Below are 21828 nucleotides of genomic sequence, written 5' to 3'. Positions count from 1 at the left end.
ATATATAAAAATAGATAAGTAAATAAATATAAATAAATAAATACACACGCACACACACACACACACACACGTGTGTGTGTGTGTGTGTGTGTGTGTGTGTGTGTGTGCCCAGGCCAGGGCTAAGGAAGGCAGAGGCAGGAATTGCAGATTGCAGGCCCTGCCCCCTGCGGGGTCTGTTGAAAGAAAGGATCTCCAGAGACATTAGTGTGTGTAGAACACAGCGTAGAGTGCCTGTCCTCCGGGTCCCTGCTGTGCAGGCTGGGAGGGACTAGAGACTGGGGAAAGCCTGGTCCTCAGCCTGCCAGGAGCATGGGACTTGGCATCTGAGCCCGGTCCTTTGCACTTTTGCCAGGGGGCTGCTTTTCCCGTAACCCAATCTGCCGTGGAGCCCTTCTGATCTATGACCTCCACCCAGAACATGACCATGGAACCTGAGAAGAATCCCCATGCAAACGTTTCTCTACTACCTGGAGAACGCCAGAAACTCCAGCCCTTGGGCTACAACAGCTTCCCAGCTCCAATCCCCAAGAATCCCTAACCTTCTAGTGTGAATTAGTGAGGCAGCAGCCTGGTATAAACTTCAGTGAACTCTGAAATCAGGAACTGGGGACTTAGAGAGGTTGAGTAACTTGTTCAAGATAACTCATCTACATGACAGAGCAGGATGCAAGCCCAGCACTATCTGTCAGGCTCAGAGATCAGACTCTTAACTATTGCTCTAACACTGTCTAGAATGTGACACTGGCAAATTAACTAACTGCTCAGTAAATGCCAGCTCAGTACTGCTGTTTCACTGCCTTGTTGCCCCATGGAAGAAAAATGTACCTGCCTTGGTTTGACTAAGTTCAAACTAATCCCTAATGGGACAGGCAAGAAGTAGCAAAGAATGAGAACTTGACTTACAACAGAGCCTGGAAAAGAGACAACTTAGAAGGGACAAGGAGGGGGCAACAGAGAGGGTGAGATAGCTGTGCAATTCCCACCACAAAACCATCCACTTGTAGGACCAGGGGGCCCAAGAGTATTCTCAGTGGATGCCTGAATCCTTCCAAGTCCACCACTCAATGCTCCTCTGGCCTTGGCTTGCACACCTCTTGGGATGGAAGCCTCACTACCTTTTGAGGCCGATTCGTCCGTCTTCCTGACTGGAGGGAATATCTTCCTTGAATGGAACTGAAACCTGTGCCCTGCTCTGCCCTTGTGAGTTTTTCGCAATAACTGGAAGAGGTCTGCAAGCCAGGAAAGGGTTAAAGTGATTTTTTTTTTTTTAACGTGGACAGAGGAGCAAAGATGGTTAGCAATGGGGAGGGGTAGCCGAGGGTCCAGAAACTGTACGGGAGAGATGAGATAACCCTGCTTGTTGCCAGGATGCCCTAGCAAAGCATTATGTGAACCCTGTGGTAAGGGTGGCCCACGCCACAGTCTGAGGCCCAGTGAATGTCATAGTTACGGGCAGTGGCTTCGGACATCCAGTGGCGCCCGTTGAGATTGGACTGATAGCAGGATCTGAAACACCAGGCACCACGGACAGTCACCTCGCAGTTGCTCTCGTTTGTATCATGGTTGGTGTCATAGGTGGTAAAGGGCTTCCTGCCGTGGAAGCTCAGGGTGTCCCCTGGCAGGAAGGGGATGAGAGGCACCTAGGTGCCGGCACCATGCCTGGCACCCTTGGAGAGATGATCTCACAGGAGCCTCAGAGCAATGGTGAGGTGGATGTTTTCAGCCCCCATGAGAAAACAGCAGTGCCAAGGAGCCAGGGTGTTTGCCCAAGGCTACACAGGGGCACTGGGACTTGAGCTCAGGACTGTGGCTCCAAAGCCACTGGCTCCTCCCCCTACCTTTTCCCCTCCCAGAATCCTCAGCTTCCCTCTTGCTCCTTTGTCTCCTCCCAGCTCCCATCTGCAGCCTGAGCAACTGTGCCAGGGAGAGCTGGGAGGGATTTCTCAGATGCCTGGGCAGGAAAGGGGGCTCTCCTGAGACACCTCCTCATAACCACTTCCCTCTTTCAGATTTCTCCTTAACAGTTGGTGTTTCTTTGAAAAAAGCCTTCTCTGGTTCCTCTTCCAAAGCATATAATGCTGGGGACTTCCCTGGTGGTCCAGTGGTTAAGACTCCACACTACCAATGCAGGGGGCCCGGGTTCGATTTCTGGTCAGGGAACTAGATCCCACATGCATGCCGCAACTAAAGATCCCGCACGCGGCAATGAAGATCCCACATGCCACAACTAAGAACTGGCAGAGCCTAAATAAATAAATGAATGAATAAGTATTTTTTTAAAAAAGGCAGATAATGCTAACACTCAACAGAGCCTCAGAGTCTCCCACACCCTCCCTCCCTGCCTCCTTACCCATTTTACAGGGGAGGAAACTGAGGCTCTGACCCAGAAGGGACTTGCCCAAGGTCACATAGTTAGTAAATGACAGAGCTGGACTTTTAAACTCAGGATTGTTTGCCTCCAGAGCCCAGCTTCTTCACTCCTACACCACCCTGTCTCACAACTGCCATTTTTCAGATGAGGAAACTGAGGCCCACAGAGGGGAAGGAGTTGTCCTGGGTCATTCATGGAGGCCGTGGCAGCCCTGGGAAAGAACCCGGCCTCCCTCACCTTCTTTGCCTACTCCAGGGCCCCACTGTAGGCTCGCTCACCTGCAGTGCCCTCTGAGAACCTGCCCAGCACTAGCTGGGTAGTGACCTGCCTCCCCAAAGAGGCCCCACAGTGAGCAAAGGTGCGATTGCCTTCAAAGTCCTCCACCTCCACCCGCAGGTCCCAGGTACCTGGGGGACAGGGAGGCAGAGATGGAGGAATCCTCAGATCCCAGGTGGGAAGTCAGAATGCCAGGGAAATGCCCCTCCAGCTCCCTGGACCCTACTGAGAACCTACTCTGGAGAGTAAGCTGGGGCAAATTCTCATTATCTAGCCAGAATTCAGACTCCTCGCTCCCAAGACCTGCTTTGTAGGAGGACCAAGAGCAGAAGAAATCCACGGAACCATCCTGTCACCGCTGGAATAGCTAGGGAGGCAGAGAAGGCTAGCACGGCAGCCATTACTCCAGGCTGAGCATGGGATGAGGAGAAGCAGGGGGCAGAGGCAGCTGAGAATGGATGCACTGTGGGGGGGTAGGTGGACAGGCACCCCCTCTTTGGATTGGGGGCTTGTTGATAAAGTGTGAGTCCAAGTGAGCCTTGCCTGTGAACATGCTGATGAGCTCTACACACACTTATTACCTTTTACTGACTCTCAACTTCACACTGCAGCCTCGAAAGCCCTGGGGGAAATGAAATGAGAGAAACATCGTCCCTGTCCCTCGGGAGACGGTCAGTCCAGTTGGGGGTCAGATTCAAAATAACCTGTTTTAATTTACTATCATAAGAACCAAGATATTAGAGCAGAGAAGTCACCTCCAGAGGCGCACCCAGCCTTACCCTGATGCTCCCTCCCAACCCCACTTTCCTCTTCAAGCCAAGCAGACCCCAGGCCCTGCAGAGTTTCTCTCCTAAATATCTTTCCGTCTAAGAGCCTCTACTGCCATTGTTGCCACTGCCCACCCTCTTCTCCTGCCCCGACCCCTGCAATTGTCCTAACCTGTGTCCCTACCTGCAGTCTGGTCCCCATTCAATGCATCTGCCAGAGTCTTCTTTCTAAAACATGTCTTACCTGGTCCCTCCTCTGCTTAAAACTCTTCCATGGCTCCCCACTGCCCTCCACGCTCCTCAGTGGGTCATTCAGTGCCCTCTGTGAACTGGTCTTTTCAGGGGCCCTCAGTCCATTCTTGACCCACGGCAGTAGACCTCAGCCAACCACTCCACCTGCTCTCAGCTGATTCATACAGTCCCCCCACACCCTCTTGTACTCTCCTGCCTCCTTACATTTGTCTTTCCCCCTACCTGGAATGCCCTTCTGCACCTCATCTATCTCGAGAACTTCTACACAGCCTTCAAGGCCCTTTCAAATGGCATCTCCTCTGTGAAGCCTTCTCAGACTTCATTCCTTAGTGAGTTACGCTTAAGGGATGCCTTGGCTCTGGTAGGCTCTGGCTCCCCCTAGGGGCCAAGGGGAAGAAGTGCCCACTGGGCCTGACTTCTGAGTCCCTTCTCTCCCGGACACTCGCTCACCAGCCAGCCCCCCGTTTGTGATGTCCACGTCACAAAAGACTGGGAAGCCTCGGCCCTCGGGTAGGCACAGATGGTACCAGCTGCTCAAGGTGGCACCCCAGCTCAGCAGCTCCTGGCAGCTCCTGGGGCCTGGGGAAGGGGAGATGGACTGAGGGGGGCCCCCAAGTTATTCCCCACCCTCCACCCCCCTCACAGGCAATGGAACAGGCCAAGTGTGGGACCCAAGAGCCCTCTTGATTCCTTTGGACCCCTGAAGAGGGGTTCCAAGGTGCGCCGGGTGACACCTGGGGTCCACCAACACCCCAGCACCAACTGACTCCAAGTGCCTGGCTCCTGTGAAGGCAGCCTCACTCTCCTGGCCCCGGAGCAGGATCACTGAATCTCCTTCCCCAGGGCAAGAAGAGTGTTGGTTCTTGAGGTCTGAGTACCTCCAAGGGAATGCCCATTAACCACCAGAGGGGAGGGTGCCCAGGCCCTTCTAATTCTCCCCACTCCTCCCAGCCTTCCACCCCCTCTGCAGGAGAGAAATCATAGCCAATTCCTGAATGGCAGCCAAGCAGAGGCAGGGACAGAGCAAAGAAAGACGAGGAGACCTCTGGCCACACATACTCACCAGGCTCACCCTTGGGGCCCATCTTGCCTGGTGGTCCAAGTTGCCCTGAAATCCCAAGGCAGAGATGCATTACATCCCACCCCGTGTCAGGGGCCAAAAAGCAATGAGGGATTTGGAGCCAGAAATCAAATCCCAGCTGCAGCCTTTCCTGGCTCTGTGAATGTGGGCAAACTGCTTATCCTCTCTGAGCCTCACTTTCCCCCTAGCAAAATGGGGATGGTACCACCTACCTCACAGGATCAATCTTCAGATGCTGGGCATCCGGCCTGGAGCCTGGCACACAGTAGGTTCCTTGCCCTTTTGTCATGGGCTCTCAGCACAGACTGTAACTGCTGCACCCCGTCCTCCCCAGCTTGCCCCAGGTCCCTGCCTGCTCCACGGCATCTCTCACCTTGAGGACCTGGCGCTCCCTTCTCCCCAGAACTTCCTGGGGCTCCAGGACAACTGGGCAGGAGGACAACTTTGCTGGCTTCCAGTTCCCTGGGTTCTGCAGGGAGACATGGGGCTGGGTGGGCACAGGATGGGCATGGGGGGAGTGGGCATTTCTCTCCCAGACCCCTCTGCACTTCTGTTTTCATCCCCCAGATTCTAGCTGTCAGGACACTGGCCTCCGGAGCTGGCAAGGTTTTTCACCATTTGCATCTATTTGCATATGTTTTTGTGCAGAGTCCAGATTATCAAACTCCCACACTGCTCCTTGAGGCTAGTGAGCCTGGCTGGGAGAAGCATACCTAGGGAGGGAATGAGGGCAGATGGGTACGGGGGGCGCCCTAGGCCTCTACCTGGGCAGCTGGGGCATCCTGGCTTCTCAGGCGGGCTCCCCAAACAAGAGGAGCAAAAGGGAGAGTGGGGTCCAGAGTGGGCCCACCTTGCTGGAGCCCCTGAGGGAGGGTGCCAGTTTATAAGCGGCCAGGCTGGTGAGAGGACATGAAACAAGACTTCCTCCTGTTGTCCCTCCCCAGGGACATCCCACCCAGGCTGGAACCAGCAGAAGGTGGGGGCATTTCCTTCCTCAGCCCTGGAGAGAATGGGCATAATCCTTGACTGCTCCAACCAGGATGGAGTCCAGCTTCTGCTCCTGGCCTCTAGGGCTCTGCAGCCATCTCTTCAGACTTCGGGATTCACATAGGGTTTTTCTACCTTTGAACTTTAGCTAAGTCTTTGCCTTCCATCCGGAAGCCTCCTCTTCTTCTCCCCCTGTGAAGCTCCGCCCATCCATGAAGGTCCAGCCCTAATGCCATCTCCACTAGGAATCCTTCTTTGATCCTTGTCACCGGTGTCAGGAATGACCACTGCTACCGTCTGTTGGGCACCTACTGCACCCCACGAGTCATGCTGGGTGCAGTACGTTACCTCCCATCGTTACACAGCCCCCCTCATGGTCGTTATTACTGGCCCTGGGTTATAGGCTGGTACATAGCAGGTGCTCCGTTAATGTTGGTTAAATGAATGAATAAAAATGGAGAAACGGGCCCAGAGCCAGGACATGATTTGTGTTCTCTCTGGCACTTATATGCCATAGATTTTGCCCAAGCCCATGTCCCACCCCCCTTAGCAAGGTGACTTCATGCCCATCCTCAGGTCCACTGAGAAGCCCCTGGCAGTGCCTAGAAAACAGCTGCTAATATAGGCCATCGAATGGGCAGACCGTGCAGGGCAGGCATGGAGGCTGGGAGGCCAGTGAAGAGGCAGCAGCCTTGGTCCAGATGTGAGTGGTGAGGTCTGAGCTGGAGAGGGACCTCCGGTGATAGGGGAGGGGAGGAGAGGAAAGGCTCATTCATTCCTTCACTCATTCATTCCTTCATCAAACGCTCCCTGAGGGCCTCCTTTTTCCAGGCCCAGTGCTTGTGGGGGTGGGGAAGGCTGAGGTTCAAGAGGGTGTAGGGAAGGTAGAGGCCAAGTTTGCCAGACAAGACGGATCCATGAGATGGACGCTGAGGCTCTGCAATTCCAGTTCTAGGAATCTGTCCTCCCTACTCTCTGCCACAGGTGTGCCAAGATCTGCAGACAAGCCCCTTTACCATGATGCTGTTTATGATAACGTGGAAATGACCCAGCTGCACATTGAGAGGATGCAGGCAAATAAATCATCCCCATCTGTACAAGTCATAGGGCAAGTGTGATCTATAACGAAAGGGGCAACATTGCAGAACAATATGTAAAGCACGCTCCCGCTTTGTATTTTAAAAACGCTAAATGTGTGTTGTGAATTCACAGAAAAAGGTCTGACACAGCCTGTTAAGCATAGTTATTTCTGGGGAGTGGGACCCGGGGGAGAGGGATTCCCGCTCTTTATATAAGCTTCTGTGTAGTCCTCTTGTTCCTTACAGGCATTTACTTTTTTTGCGGGGGGGGACACACGGCTTATGGGATCCTAGTTCCCCAAACAGGGATCAAACCCGTGCCCTCTGCAGTGGAAGTGTGGAGCCCTAACCACTGGACCGCCAGGGAATTCCCGGTATTTACTAATTTTGAAAAAGAAAGCATTCTATAGAGAAATTTCCTTAACTGGGTGGAAAGCCAGAAAGATATAGGGGCATTTCCTCCCTTGGCCTGGGAGGAATGGGCATTATACCAGCCAGGACTAAGTGCTAGGTGGAGAAGCCAAGGGAGGGTGACCCATGCAGGAGAAACTGCATGTGCAGGGGCTTGAAGAAGAGAGAGCAAGGCAGGCTGGGTAACACAGATGTACGGAGCTGGAGGGGAGGCTAAAGGGGAGGCTGATGTCTGAAAGGAGGGGGGTGTTGATGGAAGTGAGCATGGAGGGGAGGGACACGGAGGTGGACTGTGTTTGGCATTGTCCATGGTGGTGCGATGTCTAGGCAGGTGAGCCCTCTGTGAGGCCAAGGAGTAGCTGGAACTCCCTGTGGAGCCCAGGGGCCCTAAAGCCCTTCCAGCTGCAGCCGGAGACCCTGCACGGAGACTAGGCCTGGGGCAAGAAGAGGTGCAGGTGGCTGACCACAGGCTGCCCGGCTGGTAGGGTGGATGGATGCCCTGGACTGAAGCAGACGGAGCACATGCACCTGCTCTGAACCTTCCCCATATCCCACAGAGATGGAACCGCTGTTACCCAACTTTACAGACGAGGAAACTGAGGCCAAGAGCTGTTCACTTAACTTGTTCCCATTCACACAGAGCAGTCAGGCTCCACAGGCTGAACTTTCACCCATGACTCTCTATTGCGTCTCAGCTTCCTAGGACAGTCATGGGACTAAATCAGATACTGATGTTAGACTCTCAGCCACATGCCTGGTTTCCAGCAAGTACCCCATTGATAGGAGATGTTATTAGTCAGGGAAGACTTCTGGGCCCAGGGATGGGGGGTAAAGAGGGGGAGGTGGGCACGGTTGGAGCTTTCCAGAAGGGCCTGCTCAAGGAAGGCCAGAAGTACCCTGTGGAGGGTCCCGGGGGCACCTCCACCTTGGCACTGGGGCAGAGACCCAACTTTAGAAGGCAAAAGAGCCTGGAGATGCCTCTGCAGAGGAGTTCTGAAGTTCTGCTCATCCTAGAGTCAGAAAAACCTGGATTCAAATCCCAGCCCTGCCCCATTCCACTCTGTGCAATCTTAAGCAGGTGTGCTTACCTTTCTGTGTCTCTGTACCCTTATCTATAAAGTGGTGGAGGGGATTAAACACATGTAACAAATAAAAATATTTTTTGTTTTGGCTGTGCCATGCAGCTTGTGGGATCTTAGTTCCCCAACCAGGGATTGAACCCGGCCGCAGAAGTAAGAGCGCTGAGTCCTAACCACTGGACCACCAGGGGAATTCCTGCAAACAAAAATATTTTAAAAGATGACAGTATCAGTTCAAGTCAGAATTTCCATTAAGGAGAGGACAGTGGCCATACCCCCACCCTATCCAATCCACACACAGCCCAAGACATGGGACATAAAACACAGTGCTGGAAAGAGCTCCTTTATTTGGGGGCAGTGTCCAGGCCAGGTTGATGGGAGGAGGCAGGCTCCAGACCTAGTACCAGGCAGGGGGCCCCACAGGGATGATGGCTGAGACAGCAGGTGGTTGAAGGATGCTCTCATCTGCAGGTACCAGGCCCAGACAGGAGGGGATGTCAGGTACTGGGCACCGAGCCTGCTCGGTGCCCACAGGGGCCAGAATTTGGTGACCACAGTTTCTCCCACCCCTAGTGCCCACAAGCGGGTCAAGAGGGCAGCCTCTTCATCCTTTTTCCCCTGAGTGTGGAATCCAGGCCTGAAGGGGGTCAGATTCTGCAGAGGCCAGACAGAGAGGGCACTCAGGGCAGTGGCCCCACCTCAGCCAGGCCAAGGACACCCACCCTCAGAGAGCAGGCGGTGGTCAAAAGAGCAAACACTTTAATGGAGGCTGCAGCGATCCGCCCCACAGCACACATGGGGCCACAGCACACGGGGGCCTCAGAGCAGCTCCCCTTCTCAGAGGAAGACCAAACCGCACACAGGGCCCAGGCTCCTGCCCGTGGCCACAGAGCTGCAGGCCGAAGGCTGCCTGTGCTGTCACCTACTGGTTCTCCTCCCTGCTGGCAGCATGAGGGGACAAAGACAGGTGGGCTCAGTTGGGCTTGCAGACGCCGGGCCCAGGCTGAGTCCTGCCCCGGCCAACACCCAGCAGAGAGAACCCCACAGCTGGAGGAGGGAGAAGGGGTGTGGTTCACATGGGGGAGGTTGGGAGGGACTCATCGCCCCTAAGGCTGCCCCATGGGGAAGACAACGCATCGGCGCTAACAGGGACCTGAGGGGCAAGAGAGGGGGGCGGGTGGGCAGTGAGCTGGGACTCGGCGGGCCAGGTACTCACAGTGTCTGGTAGGTGCTGTCCTTGGCCTTGAGGAAGCGCAGGACAAAGAAGGCCACTGTCTGCAGGCTCAGTACCAGCACGACGCCACCAATGAAGCTGGCCCCGTCAAAGCCAGGGCCCTGGGCCTTGGGGACCGAAGGGCCCTCTGCAGGGAGGAGGTCACAGCAGGCCGCTGTGGGCCAGGAGCCCAGCCCCACCCCAATACCCGGCACAGGTCACCTGGAGGCCCCAGGCCTCACCATGGGAGCCTTGAGCGGCAGGCTCAGAAGTTCAACCCAGACCCCGTGGGCGGCTGGCAAGTGCCTGTGGGGAGGGCCGGTCCCTGGCTGGGGAGACAGGGCCTTGGCTCGGCCCTGGCTCTGCTGCTGAGCTGCTCGGTGGCTTGATGCCTCTTACACCCTCTCTGAGCCTCCTGACTGCAGGGACCAGATGGTGACTGAGCTCCCTGCCAGCCTCCCTCTTCCACAGGGGCCCAACAGGGTGAGGACGGACCCAGAACTTGGACATCCACACCCGCTTCAGCTCAGAGTCGCTCTCAGCCTTGGGTCTTGGGGTTTGAAGCCCAGATACAGATGCTGTGGTCTCCTTTCAGGACTCCTAAGTCTCGAGACCCTGGAGTCACCCAATGCCAGAGCCCTTACTTAGGGAGGGAAGGAGCAGAGGGAGAAGTGGAGGCCCACACCCTACCAAGTAGATAAATGAAGACTTGATGACGTACGTCAGAGGGAGAAGCCAGGCTCTGAGTGCCAGGCCTGTCCAAAGTCACCCCACAGTTAGGGCATAGCCAGACTCACACAGCATCCCCTGACCCTTTCCCCTGCCCCCGCCTTGTGGCCCACGGTTGCCAGGACGTCTGGGTGGCTCCCAGCTGTGCCACGTTAGCCATCAACTCCCACCAGGGATTCAATTTCAGGCCCTGGGCCAGGTGCCCAGAGCAGGGCAGGGCAGGGATGGTGGTGGAAGATCATTCTGGGGCAGTGAAAGGGGCCCAGTTGGGAGCTGGGTCCACCTCCCAGAGGGAGTAGCTTGTGGAAGGGGGGGGTCTGAGAATATGAAGGGCAAAGGGTAGTCCCAGCTGCAGCTCAGGGAGCCCCAGAGAAGGGCACTGGGGAAAGAGGAGCAGAAGAGGGAAGAAATAAGCTGTACAACACTGATCTGGGGCTCAAGCCGGAGGGAGCTGAGCCATCAATAATTCAGCCCCTAAGATCACGTTTCTGGCTTTAATTAACCAAGAGCCTCTTCAGCCATCCTTGCCAAGCCTGCTGACCTCCAGGCCCTGAGGGGCAGTGGGAACCAAGGGGTGGGGTTCTTGCCTCTGTTCTGCCAGGAACCTGCTTTGTGACCCTCTCTGGGCCTGGACGTTGCAGTAGGTAGTCACTGAGGACACCTTGGCAACCTGAGCCATACACCCTCAGCACCAAGTAGGTCCGGAGGGGGTCATCCTGAGTTCTCTGGTGTTGGGAGAAGGGATGGGAACCATCATTTCTCGATCACCTTCTATGCATCAGAAACTGAACTAGGTGCTATACATCTTCTCATAAAATCCTCACAGCAACTTTGTGAAGTATTATCCAACTCACTTTACAGATGTGGAAACAGGCTCAGAGGGAGAAATCACAGGGCTGAGGTCACAGATCTCGTCAGTGCCTGAGCCCAGCTCTGTCTTTCCCTGCACCTCTAGACCTCCCATTCCCCCAGGTAGTACCTACCTGTTGTGATGGTCTTCGGTTCATAAGTGGGATGGTGGTGCACAGCTGAAGAGACAGGGAATCCATAATAATCCAGATCCCCACCCCCAATTCCCATCAAGACCCCAACCCAGGCCCACCCAACACACTTTCAAGCCTTAGTTCACACAGTTCCTTCCACCAGATGTGCCCTCTTTCCACTCTACCTTTAAGTGTCATCTCTGATGCCACCTCCTCCAGGAAGCCCTCCCCCCATTCCCTTCTGAACTTCCAAAGTCCTCACTATGGTTTAAAATAGAAGAGCTAGCTCCCCCATCCTCTCTACATGCTTGTCCTAGATCCTCTGGCTGCACCAATTTACAGAGGAGGAAACAGGCCAGAGAGGGGAAGGGACTTCTCAGTGAGCTAAAGGCAGAACTGAAACTGGACCCCGGTGTTCGTGGGCATAGTCTACTCTCTGGGAAAGGCCAATTCCATATTGGAGGCAGGCTCTGACTGGGGACGCCTCAGCCCCTTCCCTCCAACTTGACTTAGGCCAGCAGGAGCCCCCTTACCTGGACATGACTCTGAGCGGTTGTAGACAGAGCAACCTTCCTTGACCACCTCAGCTTGGGCCACACAGTGTCCTGGTGGGAGAAGTTTCAGGGAAGAGGTTTAGGGGGTGGGGCCAAGGCCTTGGTGTTCAGAACTGGGGGCACTAAACTTGGGGAGGGCCTGACTCCATACCTGGCTCCTCCGGCTGACACTGCTCCCACACGCAGCCAGTGAGGTTGTGTGCTCTGTTCCCCTCCACACAATGCTCACAGAGCTTCAGCTGTTTGCAGGCCCCTCGGACAGCTGGCCAGATGTTCATGCGGAGCAGGGCTCCCCGCCCAAAGCCTCGAGCTCCTTTACCTGGGAGTAGCATGGGTGCAGCACTTTGAACCCAAGCTACAGCCCCCCTTCCCCACTTCGGTGGATCTCACCCCTCTGCACACATACACTCACCTGGATCCCCAAGCCCCTCTGCCCATCTGCAGTTTCCACAAACACATGGCTACACACACCAAGAACCTCCCTGACATTCACCCAGAGCACCCTCCCTTTGCATACATCGGGAGCTAACCCCCCATACACCTAGGGCCGCTTCACTTCCATACACCTGAAGCTCCCTCACCCCTGGCGCCTATATGTACACACAGGAATCCACACACAGCTGGAGTCCCCTTCTACCCACTCCAGGAGCCCCGCACACATGTGGAAAACTCCCCTCCCGCCCCCCAACCCCCGACTGCTCCTGGCAGGCGGCTGGGTGAAGGGTGAAGGGCACGCGTTACCAGCCACAACGAGCTGGGCACACAGGAGGAGGCAGCAGCAGCCGCCACAGAGCGCAGCCCGTAAGGCGCGGGGTCCCGGCGCGGCCATGGCGCGGAGGCGGAGCCTGGGGGTCGGGGTCTGCGGGGTGCTGGTGTGGCGCGTCCCTTCTGGACTCGGCTCCGCCGGGGTGTAGGGAGCGAGACCCGGGCAACCTGGGCGAGGCCAGGTGGGCGTGGCTCTGGCAGGGAGGGGGCTAGTGACGCCACCAGGTGGGGCGGGGTTTTGTGGTCTGAGGCGGGGTCAGGTAGGGCGTGGGTAGTGGGCGCGGCCTGGTGGGGGCGGGGGTTCGGGGTCTGGGGCGGGGCTCCTGCAAAAGGGGGCGGAGTCCAGGACCGGTAGCCGGACAGGTTGCTGGATTCCCCCACCCTCAGTTTCACGAAAACTGCTGCATTATTATCCCTACTTCACAGGTGAGGAAACTGAGGCTCAGAAAAAGTGAGTGACTAGTCGGAGGTCGCAGAGTTAGTGGCAAAATCTGGATTTGAAGCAAAGTCACTTTCCTGACTTCCGGGCTTGCGTCAAGGGCGTCCTCCAGCCAGGCCCCAGGACCGCGAGGATCGGCCTCCAGGCTCTGGCAGCCCACCTCGCTTCACCCGTTGCACCCTCCTCTCTTCTGCCCCTCAACACACCGCGTCTACCTCTGACCCACCACATCCCCTCTGGCCAAGTCGGCGGTCTCATTGTTACTGGGACAAGTGGGCCTTTCCACAGCCTTCCTCTGCCTCTTCTGGTTCTTCTCTCTCTGCAGCCACTTCTCAGGTTCCTTAGCATACACCTCCTCTTCCTCTTCCCCCCATCCTCCATTCTCCCCTTTCCCCACCCCTCCCCTCTCCTTCTCCCCCTTCTCTACTCCTCCTTTTCCTCCTTCCCCCTCTTCATCTCCGGTGGCCCAGTTCAGTCCTGAGCTCTGTTTCTCCTCTCCTGGGGTCATCTCATCCATTACTCTGCCATCAGTTCCCAACTGAAAGCCAACGAGTCCCATATCTCCGTCTCCAGCCCAGTGCTCGCTCCCCAGCTGCCACACCTGTAACTAATAATACATAATTAACAACTATTAACGACTTACTACTAGCAGAATGTACATTCTACTAAGCAGTTTTACTTGCAGCTTCTCTTCTGATGTCCTCAACTACCCTCTAAGCACGGGTTTTGTTATCTCCAGTTTGCAGGCCTCTAGTAAAATCACTTGCTCAGGGGCACACAGTTAGGAGGGGGTCCAGGATGTGGACCCAGGATCCAGTGAGGTCAGAGGCTACTCTCCCCTCTGCTATGCCTCCTGAGGGTCCATCTGCTTCCTGGGCACCTCTACCTGAGTGTGCCTCAGGCCCCTGAAACTGCCTGGTCTCCCTTCCCCACTCAGGGAGGCCCCTTCATTCCCCCCGGCACCTGATTGGAAACCATGGTCTCATCCTCACTCCCTCCCACTGTCTCAGCCCCCAGACTTTAGTCCTGCAGATTCTGCCTCTACGTCTCTCCTGTGTCCTGCTCCCTCATCTTCCCTTTGCTGGCCTCACACTGCCTCTCAGCCTCCAGGACCCTCCCAGCTCGGACCTCACAGTGCAGGGCTGTCCTGAAAACATGGATTCAACCATGAAACAATTTTCAGTTCAGCTTGGCCTTCACAGCCCTGTGATTCATGGCTCTAGAAGTCTTTAGAAGTCTTGTGCTCACCCCAACATCTTCTTACCCTCTGAGAAAATAGAACAGCCTTTCCCCCAACACACACGCTCTTTTGTACTTCCTTGCCTTTATCCTATAGCTGTTCTCTCTCCTGGAGGGTCCTCCTCCTCTCCTGACTACATGTGTCTGGCAGACTAATCCTTCAGGACAATGCAAAATGGGCACCGCCTGCAGGAAGCCCTCTGTGACTGTCGTGGAGCAAGGCTGAGCTGCTGTGGCACTTGTCCCAGGTGGTGGATCCAAATCCATCTGCTTTCCCGCACCCAAGCCCTCATCCCCTCACCATATCTTGCCTTGGTGACTGCAGTGGCCTCCTGGTAGGGCTTCTGCTTCTGCTCCCCACCTCCAGTCTGTTCCCCACTCAGCAGCCAGAGCAATCCTTTGAAAATGTAAGTCAAATCGTACCATTCCCATGTTTAAGCCACCAGTGGCTCACTGCTCTCCAATACTAGCATGATCTTCCCCCTGCCTACCTCTCTGAGCTCAGCTCCTACTCTCCCCATGGCTCCTTTGGCTCCAGACACACTAGCCTCCTCTCTGTTCCTCAAACACATCAACTCTTTTCCTCCTAAGACTTGGTACCTGCTGTGCGCTCTCCTTGAAACTCCTCTCTCCTCTCTTCAACTGACCTGCTCCATGACTTCCCTACTTAAAACAGGTCTCCTGGTTATTCTGCATCATCATGCCTCCTTTTTTTCCTTCAGAACACGTATCAACTGTATAATTAATTACTCATTTGTTTCTTAGGCTATAAGTGAGTTCCAGGAAGGCAGGGACCATGTTTATCTTCATCTGTAGTTAACTCCCTGCACACATAAAAGCTAAGCAGGTAATTACCAAATAACCATACTGTACCATCTTGTGACTGTGTACATGTTTGCCTGTCTCACTGGTCTGTGAGACCCTCAAGGGATCCCTACTTAGTATCATATTAAGTTTTTATTTGTAGATTGTCCATCTCCCCATCAGAATGGAAGCTCCATGAAGAAGGCAGAGATTTTTGTTCATTGCTGTATCCTCTGTGCCTAGAATGGTGCCTGGCAAATAGTATATGCTCAATAAATATTTATTGAATGTTCAAAATGCAGGGATATGGCCACATCATCTTTCTGTCTGCAGCACCCTCTCAAACCCAAGCCCAGGGGAACTGTCAGTGAATATTGGCTGAATGAATTGAGTCAGTGCTAAGAATGTGTGCGCTGATGATGCCCAGATTCTTGGGGCTTGGACAAGGAGCTTGTGTAGACAGTATCTGTGTCTCTCTCACACACACCTCCCTCCAGAGCCTAGGCCCATAGGATTCTGCAGATTGGTGGAGAAGAGGTAAGAAGTCTTACCTGGAGGTGAGCCCTCACAGCCATCTGGTGGTCACCTGGGGAACTGCAAGTACTATCAGCCCTAGTTCAACTTCACTCCCAGCCCCTTCTGAGGAGATGGTGACATCTAGGCTAGAATGAAGACACACTGGATTTGGTTGCAGATGGAATGGCTTCAGATCCCAGCTCTGCCATTTACTGTGCAATTTGGGGCAAGTCCCTGGCTTCTCTAGGCTTCACCTGTGAAATGGGGATTCAGGACTCTTGTAAGTACTGGGCTCTCATCTGGCACCTGGTAGGTGGGAAGGACTGGAGGGGGGTGTCAGTGATGGGAAGGAATCAAGGAGGCAGGGCAGAGGGCATGAGTAGGAGAGAAGAGGTAGGGCTGCCCCTTCCTCTAGACAGCAGATCTTTGGGGAAAGGAGACCTGGTTGGCAGCGATGGCCTCAATTGTCCTGTTGACACGGGGCAGTTTTGGAGCATGAGGGAGAGTATTGACATGAAAATCCACAGCCCCACTTGCGTCTCTTAGGTCTCCGGCGTTTCTCATGGTTAGAAATATCAGTGCACTCTTTTCCTCCCCAGCTGGCTGGGGATCGTCTCCATCATGAATGACACCGTACCTCTCCGGATCAGGAAGTGCCGGCCAACCAACTACTTCAGTGGAAACATGGTCGCTGATGTGCTTCACCCTGGAAGGGCAACAGTGTCCGAGACAGACATTTGGGGAAAAGTAGCCAAAATCTACAAGACCACACGAGACGTCATCTTTATACTTGGAGTCAGAACCCATTTTGGTGGTGACAAGACAACTGGCTTGGGCGTGATTTACGATTCCTTGGGTTATGCAAGGAAAAGTAAACCAACACAACCCTGCAAGACATGGCCTGCCTGAGAAGAAAAAGAACTCAAGGAAGCAGCGTATGAAATGCGAGAACAGAATGAGGGAGGTCGGGGGACCACAAGGACCAGCGTTGCTGCCGGCAAAAGGAAGAAGTAAAGATTCTGCAGTGACTTTATCTGTGGTGATTTTGCCTATATTTCATGAGAGGATTAATAAACTGTGAAAAAATAGAAAAGACCACTGCTCCTCAGAATAGAAGACAGTCTCTCATACACCCCTTCTTTCTTTCTCCCTCCCTCCCTCCCTTCCTTCCTTCCTTCCTTCCTTCCTTCCTTCCTTCCTTCCTTCCTCTCTGTCTCGCTCTTCCTCTCTTTCTTTCTTTCTTCCATGTGCTTGCAGCATCTTTGTTCCCCGACCAGGAATGGAACCCGTGCCCCCTGCAGTGGGATCACAGAGTCCTAACCACTGGACGGCCAGGAAATTACCTCTCATACACCCTTTCATGCCAACCTCCCAACAGCCTTCACCCTTCTCTGAGACCAACTGGACAGTTGTTGGGACCCGGCTCTGATTGGGGAGAAAGTGAATACCTGGGTTCTGGGGCGCTAATGCCCCTGTATTCTCTCTGATGCCCCCGCCTTCCTTGTCACCGTGCGTATTACTACTGTTTTCCTTCTCTGTTTTCCTTCTCTTTCTCTAGATGCTGCTTTTTGTTTAATCATCCTGTCAGCAAGTATTTATTGAACACTTACGCCATGCCAGGCATTGTTCTCCAGCACAGAACAGAACAAAGTCTGTTCAGTCCTGGTGGGGCTGACACGTACTTTTTTGGAAAGGAATAAATTTAGAATTTCAGGAGTGCTAAGTGCTCTGAAGAATAATAAATCAAGGAAAGAGGGAAGAGGGTGATGGGGAGGGGAGTGGTAATCTAGGGTAGAGGTCGGGAAAGCCTGCTCCTGAAGAAGTGACTTGGGTTCCGTGCCCGGAATGAAGTGAAGGGGTTCCAGGCAGAGGGAACAGCCAGTGCAAAGGCCCAGGAGCAGCAGTATTCTCATCCACAGTCTGTGCTCTCAATGGCAGGGTTCCCTGAGGCTCCTCCTCACTCTCTGCTCCCTCCCCTGGGTGATGTCATCTACCCCTTGAACCTGCACATCTAGGCCTCCCAGGTGTCCTCCTCCTGCCAGATATATTGGCAGCCAACACAGCCAGTGTTGATAATGTGCCAGGCCCCTCCCAACAATCCCATGAAGAAGATACTAACATTGCCTCTATCTTATAGATGAGAGAATCTAGGCACAAAGAGCCTAAGACACTCACCCCAAGTCACGCAGCTAGAAAATGGAGGAACTGGGATTTGAAACCAGTCTACACTCCTGACCACACCACCTGCTAAACACCCCAAACTCCCCATGTCCAACCTGAAGTGCATTATCTTCCCCAGCCCTGACCCTATCCTCTCCCCATGTACCTGCCACCGCCTGTCACCTCCTTCTCCCTGCCCTACACTGACTGTGGGAGCTGCAGTGGTTCTGTGTTGCAGGGAGAAGTTGGTGGGGCCTACGATCTGGGCCGCCGCGGTTTCCTCAAGCCCTAACCTGGTCCCTGCCCCCCATCCCCATCCCACAGGCCTGGTTGATTCCAGTGAGGATCAAAGCTAGAGACAGAGGGAGGAGGAGCAGCCAGTTCCCCTCCCCCAGAACTGGCCATACCTGTCACATATGGAGAAGTCAGCTGAGAGAGGTTCCCTGGGGACAGGCAGGGTTGGGGAAGAGGGAGCTCCTTCTCCATGCCCTACCCTGCCAGGGTGTCTAAGATGGGAGGTTGAGAGGGGCCTGCCCTGGGGACTGAGCTGCTAGGTTTCCTGCTTCCAAGTTCCTCCCGGCTCCCCCACTCCTGCTGCTCTGGGGAAGTGCCCCTTACCACCACCCCGCTGGCTTTCCAGATCCTTGAATAAATAATTTAGGTTTTGAAATCTTGCCAGGCCCACTCCTCCCATGCTGTGAGGGCGCTATTGGGCTGACATGATTGACGTCACCCAGCTCCTTATGCCAGCCCCAGCATCACGAGGACCTGCCCTGGCAGCAACTTACCTGCCTGGTCACTACCAGTCCAGACCCTCTACCCTGTCCTACTCACCCTGGGGTCCACTCACCACAGTCACCTGGTATCTTCATTCCAGGACCCTACAACCCTCATCACAGCCTTGTCACTTCAGCACTTGTGACAGGGTCACGGTGACCTGAAGTCCTATCACCTGGACACTCCATCTTCCCTTTCCTTTGCCACCGCCTTTTGCCACCCTGCAATCCCTGAACCCCATCATGCCACAGAATCACCCTGACACTGCTATGGTTGCCCTGGGGGCTTCCCTCTCTACCTCAGCGTCCCACTGCCACCACCCCCCAAGATCCTGTCACCATGATCATACCGTCACTGCCACCCACCTCCCTGTTCCCTCATGCTCCTGTCACCATCACCTCAGGGCCGTTTCGTCTTGGCAACCCCTGCCATCCTCACCGGGGACGCCCATTCAGCCCCATCACTGGGTTTCTGTCACCTGAATTCCATCAGCCTTTGCCACCCGAGAGTCCCATCACCCCACAGTCTATCCGCGTTCCCTTTCCGCTCCCTCTACACATCCCCCTCAACCTCCCGTGGACTTCCAGGCTCTCGCACCAGCGCCCCCGAAACCCCCGGCCCCTAGAGGGCGCCGCGTCAAGGACAGCGCGGGCCGACTCAGGAGGGGGCGGGGCCGCAGCCACGGTCGCTTTTTATGAATGGGGGAGCGGGCGGCACGAGGTCTCATTACTATGCCGAGCGGCGCGCGCTGCGCCCCAGCGCGGCTCACCCATTGGCCAGGCGGGCCGCTGACGTCACCAAACCGGTGGTCGGGGGCGGGGCGGGGTGACTCACGTCGCTTCTCCCGTGGCCGTGGGGGCTTCTCGGGGTCCGCATACACCCTGCGCAGCCTGGACCCGAGCGGAGCCTCCCCGGGGCCCGGCCGCGCCCGGTCCCGAGAGGTGAGTAGCGGGCCCCGCCGCGGACACCAGGCGTCCGGGAGGGCAGTCAGGATTCTGGGCAAGCGGTAAGGCTCGCAGCGGCTGACTGGGGTCGGAGGTCGAGACCAGGAACCCTGAGTCTGGGCTAGCAGGAGGGGAGCCAGTGTCTGAGTGCTGAGAGCCGTCAGCTGGGTAGCCCGGCGCGGGGTGAGCCCTCCTGCAGGGACCCGAGGCCCTGAAGGGACTGATGGTCATCTGAGTTTGGTCCGGCAGGAGGCGTCTGAGGCAAGGACCCAAGCGTCCGAGCAGGAGGAGGTGTCTGACTTAGGAATCCAGACCTCCGGGCAGGAGGCGGAGTCAGGCCCAAGATCCAGGTGTCCGGGCAGAGGGAGGGGTCTGACTCAGGGATCCACGCTTCCAGCAGGGGGTGTCTGTTCCAAAGACCCAGAGGTTCAGGCAGAAAGAGAGGTCTGGCTGGGGACAGAAGTCTAGGTGTGTGTGTGTTGGGGGAGGCCGAGTTCCCAGGTGTTGTTACCCCAGGAGCGCAGGGTGGGGGCTGGCGGGAGCTTCACGAGCATTCTCTGGGGGCGGAGTCTGGGTTTGGCAGTACTGAGAATCGTGAGGGGTCTGGTGAGCCTCAGAAGCTGAGCGTCATCCTCCCTGGTGGGGAGGGAGCAGAGCTGCTCTCAGTTTTAAGACGTTTTTCCCTCCCCCAGTCCTGGGCCTCTCCCAGCTTCTCCTGGATCCAATGGGCCTCCATCCACTCATGGTAGTCCTTCATCTTGCCCTCCTCTGGTCACACATGTAGGAGAAAGAGACCTGCAGGACTCAGGGAGTTGGAAGGGAGAATGAAGAGACCCAGGACAGGGATCCCCAGGAAGAGACTCCTGCTAGCCCGGTGGCATAGGGGAGGTTAAAGGTACCCTGGAAGGAGCTTCAGGGCAGGAGTGGGGGCGACAAGGCATTGGGACTCAGCCAGGTATCCTGAGGTGAGACTCCCACTGTTTCCAGACCCCTCCACTCAGCACCCAGCCCTGCCAGCTTCTCACAGGGCCTTTCTTCTACAGGTACCATGATGTGGGGTGCAGGCAGCCCCCTGGCCTGGCTCTCTGCTGGCCCAGGAAACATGAACATGAGCAGCGTGGGCTCAACAGAGGGGCCCACAGGCCCAGCCATGCCACTGCCCTCACCTAGGGCCTGGGACGTAGTGCTGTGCATCTCAGGTACCCTAGTGTCCTGTGAGAACGCGCTGGTGGTGGCCATCATCGTGGGCACTCCTGCCTTCCACGCCCCCATGTTCCTGCTGGTGGGCAGCCTGGCTGTGGCAGACCTGCTGGCAGGCCTGGGTCTGGTCATGCACTTTGCTGCTGTCTTCTGCATTGGCTCGGCAGAGATGAGCCTGGTGCTGGTCGGCATGCTGGCCACGGCCTTTACTGCCAGCATTGGCAGCCTACTGGCCATCACCGTTGATCGCTACCTTTCTCTGTACAATGCCCTCACCTACTACTCAGAGACGACAGTGACGCGGACCTATGTGATGCTGGCCCTAGTGTGGGGATGCGCATTGGGCCTGGGGCTGCTGCCTGTGCTGGCCTGGAACTGCCTGGATGCCCGGGCCACGTGTGGCGTGGTATATCCACTCTCCAAGAACCATCTGGTGGTCCTGGCCGTTGCTTTCTTCATGGTGTTTGGCATCATGCTGCAGCTCTATGCCCAGATCTGTCGCATCGTCTGCCGCCATGCCCAGCAGATTGCCCTCCAGCGGCACCTGCTGCCTGCCTCCCACTACGTGGCCACCCGAAAGGGCATTGCCACCTTGGCCGTGGTGCTTGGCGCCTTTGCCGCCTGCTGGCTGCCCTTCACTGTCTACTGCCTGTTGGGCGATGCCCACTCCCCACCCCTCTACACCTATCTCACACTGCTCCCTGCCACCTACAACTCCATGATCAACCCCATCATCTATGCCTTCCGCAACCAGGATGTGCAGAAGGTGCTGTGGGCTGTCTGCTGCTGCTGTTCCTCTTCCAAGATCCTCTTCCGATCCCGTTCCCCCAGTGATGTCTAGTCGCATCCTGGTGACCCTTCAGCCCTGATCACTACAGAATTCCAGAGTGTTAGGTCCTCCAGGGCTTTGTTCCAACCCTCCAGCTCTGCACCCCAAGACCCAGCTGGTTCTGGAGTTCTAGGACTTCGGGTGTTTCACAGGATTCTGTTCAGATCCCTGCAGGGCCCAGCTGGCTCCATGGTTCTAGAATGTTCAGGTGGTCAGTGTTCCACTCAGAAATGTCGCACAGCCCAGCTGGCTTGGAGTTCCAGTATGCTGCTGGGTGTTTTACAGTGCCATTCCAAGTCCCTGATCTTCCCCCTCCCTTGACCTTGACCATGTCGCTTTACTTTTGAGTTTCTGAACTAAAGAGTCAGAGAGG

The 21828-nt window shown here is 55.6% G+C and overlaps 3 protein-coding genes across 3 annotated transcripts; 1 reads left to right on the top strand and 2 right to left on the bottom strand.

Moving 5' to 3' along the window:
- Positions 1 to 1159: 1159 nt before the first annotated feature.
- Positions 1160 to 6089, bottom strand: FCN3 (ficolin 3; the record flags this gene model as incomplete). Its single annotated transcript, XM_082859839.1, is given in 11 exon segments — positions 1160 to 1615; positions 2650 to 2778; positions 2885 to 2999; positions 3003 to 3014; positions 4117 to 4137; positions 4139 to 4245; positions 4730 to 4774; positions 5121 to 5216; positions 5512 to 5540; positions 5542 to 5707; positions 6083 to 6089. Coding segments are annotated over 11 exon segments (969 nt in total). The 3' UTR covers positions 1160 to 1373.
- A 3426-nt stretch (positions 6090 to 9515) lies between these two features.
- On the bottom strand, positions 9516 to 12611 carry CD164L2 (CD164 molecule like 2; the record flags this gene model as incomplete). The annotated part of the gene is made up of 5 exons (XM_082834835.1): positions 9516 to 9664; positions 11229 to 11273; positions 11762 to 11833; positions 11934 to 12101; positions 12524 to 12611. 5 exons carry the CDS (start codon positions 12609 to 12611, stop codon positions 9516 to 9518), a joined length of 522 nt encoding a protein of 173 aa, XP_082690961.1.
- A 7832-nt stretch (positions 12612 to 20443) lies between these two features.
- GPR3 (G protein-coupled receptor 3) lies at positions 20444 to 21467 on the top strand (the record flags this gene model as incomplete). The annotated part of the gene is made up of 1 exon (XM_082834231.1): positions 20444 to 21467. The coding sequence occupies exon 1, from the start codon at positions 20475 to 20477 to the stop codon at positions 21465 to 21467; it is 993 nt and encodes a 330-aa protein (XP_082690357.1). The 5' UTR covers positions 20444 to 20474.
- Positions 21468 to 21828: the final 361 nt, after the last annotated feature.

This window comes from Leucopleurus acutus (assembly GCF_964270905.1).
Source record: "Leucopleurus acutus genome assembly, chromosome: 2".
Lineage (NCBI taxonomy): Eukaryota > Metazoa > Chordata > Mammalia > Artiodactyla > Delphinidae > Leucopleurus > Leucopleurus acutus.
Note: the sequence above shows the minus strand (reverse complement) of the source record. Positions and strands in the feature narration are given on the sequence as shown.